At 38.2% G+C, this 4314-nt stretch overlaps 1 protein-coding gene across 1 annotated transcript in view; it reads right to left on the bottom strand.

Moving 5' to 3' along the window:
• Positions 1-1480: 1480 nt before the first annotated feature.
• LOC111261328 (uncharacterized) overlaps positions 1481-4314 on the bottom strand; it is a 12689-nt gene continuing 9855 nt past the window's right edge. The window contains exons 5-6 of the mRNA XM_022834736.2: positions 4224-4295; positions 1481-1782 (exon numbers count right to left, since the gene is read on the bottom strand). Coding sequence (XP_022690471.1) covers positions 1594-1782; positions 4224-4295 — 261 coding nt within the window. The 3' untranslated portion in view covers positions 1481-1593. The remainder of the gene's footprint in view (positions 1783-4223; positions 4296-4314) is intronic.

The raw sequence follows: 4314 nt of genomic DNA, 5'->3' as shown, positions 1-4314 counted from the left end.
CGCCGTTCAGCTATTCAATACTATCCAAATCCTGCAGGTATGTTTGTAATGAAACATGTATATTTCATTGTATAACTATAGATGACTAGATCGATCGAACTCGTTTGACAAACTTCTTGGGACATAATGCTGATATTGCCGTGACAGCTCTGATGGAGTACGGATTGTAAATGTTTAGTTGATGTGTCCGGTCTACTATGATGGCGCCGAATACAATAAGTGTAAAGATTTGAACTTCGCAATGCTTATATATAAATAAAATATTCCACAGTATCTGACTACCTGCTGAGTTACTGGAACACTTTGGCGCTCTTGGACGTCCTTTCGAACAATGTGTGCATCCACCTGTCGATTGGTATTCTATGTCTGCTTGACTTTGCTTCGTATTTCATCGATGTGGGCGATGACGAGAAAGGTGATACCGAATGCTTGAAATACTTTCTCAATAAATTTATTCAAATTGAGGCGCCGAAAAAATTGAAGCCCTTTTCATTGAGTACACTGAGAAGGCTTCGGCATTCGGCCCTGAGATCCAGAAATATTTTCGGGCTGCATACGAAGCGCTAGAGCACTCCTTTAAGCACATCAAAGATCGAGTACCCGAGGGAATGAAAATGGTCGAAAAGACAGCAAGCAGTGAAAAGTTTAGTTACTTGTTACCAGCAAATTTCTTGCTGAAGTAATGCAGGTAAGAAAACTGATTTCACAATTGTTAAATTCCCCTAAACAACGTTTGACGGTATCTATTCAAATTGCAAATGTGTAATATTTACAACTTCATACTCTGTTAATATCAATGTATGCTATTATATCTGACGATTTTGTTAACGAATTTTGACCGTAGGCTAGGGTAACTCGTAGCCGTCTATTTTGAATAGAGCGGTGTCGTGAAAAGCAACAAAAGAGTTTTCAACTATAATAACTTGCTTCTACCACGAATTGTCATGTTAATAGAAATCTTTTTGGTTTTTAGATATTCTCTGACGACGAGCTACAAGAAACTTGTTTCATCTTAAGTAAGAAGAAGGAGATTTTAGAGAACAAAGAGCATCACGGCTTCTAAGTTTGATTGCTGTTCATGTTGAAACCACAGACACAGAAGCTGCGCAAGCCATTGTTAAAAAGTGTCTTTTTGCTTAGTTTAATTGGAGGCATAATACTCCTTTAGACCTTCTTTATTTTTGCTTAGTTGAAAAATAATTTCGAACGTTTTCTAATTAGAATAATATAATCCGATTAGAAAAAATCTAGAGAAATAAAATGTTGTTTCTGTTTCGAGGAGTCACCGCATCTAACTGATCAGTCGATTAAGTATTATACGCTATGCGTTCCATCGATCGCAATCATCGTCGCATCAAATAATTTCGATGGATGCATCCCATCTTTATGCGTTTAGCCTAGCTTTGTAATCGTTTCGAGGCAATGAGCTCAGCTAAGCTTTTTTTATGTCCTTCAACTTCTCTTTCAATTATGTAGGCCATAACATGTATAGCAGGATTTATTATGCATATGCCATGTAAGTTGCGATACGTGATACAGTCGCAAGTCCAATAATTAACTAAGCGCTTCTTATTGCTTTCTTTATCCATACGACTAACCGTGATCACGGCCATTCAACAATAAGTCTCTATTAATTTCATTGCTAGATCGATAAGAGTTTTCACGAAAGAGGACCGTTGTATCTACACTGATTTGTTGCGCAAAGAGATTCGATGGCTCAGGGCTGTGCCGTCGTTTGCGGCCCGTACTCACTGGAACAGCTGCCCCGCCCTGACCTCCGCCCTGAAACACCAGCATGTATATATAAACATATTTAACATAAGAGAAACCTGCCCTATGCGTTTTCGCAGAAGGATTAGTCAATAGCTATTACACAGAGCGGCGAATTTCAGAGCTCGAAAGTCATTTTAAACATCAAAAAAAGAAAAAAAAGATACCACTGCCATCACTGAACCTAAATTAGTTGGCAGCAAATGGTTCGTTCAGTCACTCTCTTTTTTCTAAATAAAAAATGATCGCTGAATCACTCAAATTGACTTCCCCTGGGCCTAAATTTTGATGTGGACTAAGCCAAACTGATTTTAGATAACTTTATACGATTAATAATTACTTGAACAAAGGCTTCTAGGTTATAAATGATTTTTAATAGGAAACCCAGCCATCATATAGAAGAAGGCCTTGGCACTTGCATTTGACAAAACCATTACACAATGAGTTCGAGTCATAGTGTCTTATTTGATATTTTTGAGCATTCGACCTATTTAAAAGTTTCGTGCGGACTGACTAGTGATGTAACAAATTATACAGAGCAAGAGTTTGCTGAACATGTATTATGAAGTACGCTGTTTCATTACCAATAGTAAAACGGCACTAATTTGGAGGCGCGTAATGACAATCGCTTTTTGTTTTTGGGACAGCGCTATTAAATATAGGTATATAATGTGAAGGCTATCGGACCCAGTTTCCAACTTTAAATAGACAATCGCGTTTATAAGGAGACTGTAGTTAACGCGCCGCGGTCTGTGTTCTGCCAAAAATGCGATACCGGTCTTCTTAGCGCTTATCTTTCTGCTAATGGCAAACAAGCACTGGTCGTACGAATAGCCTTTGTAGAGTGAAAGGCCAAAATACGAAAGCTCGGAAGCGGTCAAGGTTGCGCCTATCATAGCCGAAGTATGATAATAGAGGGTAAAGCACGACGACGTCCGAGATTTCTCCTGATTTAGTATTGGCTGCATATAAGTACAAATAACGCTATCTGGTGATCTAGCTTCTACTTGCATCTGCCTGGTTGCGTGTGGGAGAAGCCAGTCTGCAGTTCTCAATTATCCGCCGATATTCTAAAACAAACGAATATGCGGTGTGATTGCTAAGTGCCCAGTTTCGGTGACATTCATGTCGTCGTATAAGAATAATTTTCCTACGAAGATCTTGCGAAATTTATAGTAGAACCCTTATTTCATGTTCCAACAAACACACAGGCAGACATTCTTTTTATGAATGTCTCGCTTGCCGAAAAAAGTCCATGATATTTTGGACTTGGTAAAGTAGGAAATTCACATGTCGTGTTAGTAACGATTTGATACAGAGATTATTTTTAACCAACTTGCTAAGGCGAGTGTGCTGTGGTATCATGTTAGCTAATTCAGTTCATGAGGAATCCGCTATATCTTTGCCACATAGGGCGGGTAATTTGAAAGAGTCGAGTCATTTTCAACTGAACAAAAACTTTTCGCTAGCTTCAAAACAGGAAATTGTGCATACACTGCACGTCTCAACATACATTGCACGATCATCCAAATGCATATATTCAGCTGCACAAACAGTAGACATTTACATTTAAAACGTAAACAGCACAGAGAACCGAAAATGACGATTTAATTATATGTCTACTCTGTTGGCTGATAGATTTAGGCAACGGGCGTTTAAAAACGTACAGTGAACCAAAAAGCAAGTTGGCGATACTTTAGGAAAGTGCGCGTACTAGAACAGTCAGAGCATAGGCTGAGAACTTTTTTGTACTCCTAACAGATGTATGAAGTTCGTGAAGTAATTTTTACGGCGAATGATGATTACAGCTTGTCTTATCGTTTTCTCATGAGACGACAATCGCCGTTGTTCTTACCCCCATTTTCGCCGTTTCCGGTCAACAAAATCATATTGTGACTGTTTGCTTGCTTTGAATGGCCGTTCGCACAATTTGAATGCCGTGAACGGACTTCGATACTCATATGATATCGTTGACCTGCTATGCAACGATGGTAGTACTCAGGACTGTTTCATTTGTGAAAACTGCGGAAGTTTTTCACCACCAATGATTCTATAGTGAGGAAAATGAATAGCACGATTCTTTTATGAATAATTTAGTTTTTTGAATAAAAACATACGATCTAAATACGTATTGGAAAAACATATTAGATTCTCTTTTAAGCAGTGAAACTTTCATTGAAACGTTGAGTAATCTCATGAATACCCTGTAGTTAAACAATATGAATAAGAAATGTAAAAATGAGAACATTTTCGAGAAGAATTATCGTAATGTGTTTTTTTTTTATTTCCAGTTGACAGCTATGGGAAAGCGATGTCACTCACTGGCCATGTTATATAAACGTTAAACTACCTATCTGAGAAGGCAAACATGTAAACTTCAGCAGCGGAAAAATACAAACCTCCAGAATTATATAATACCAAACATTTTACGAATTATTGCAAAAACAACTTACAAGAACGCTGCTGAGGCAATAGTTGGTAAGGCAGTTAGCCTGTGAACGAGTCACTTGCAACGGAGGGCCGGTCTGAAATAAACGTATATAT

This window comes from Varroa jacobsoni, unplaced genomic scaffold (assembly GCF_002532875.2).
Source record: "Varroa jacobsoni isolate VJ856 unplaced genomic scaffold, vjacob_1.0 scaffold_546, whole genome shotgun sequence".
NCBI lineage: Eukaryota > Metazoa > Arthropoda > Arachnida > Mesostigmata > Varroidae > Varroa > Varroa jacobsoni.
The sequence above is the reverse complement of the archived record's forward strand: the minus strand, read 5'-3'. Positions and strand labels throughout refer to the sequence as shown.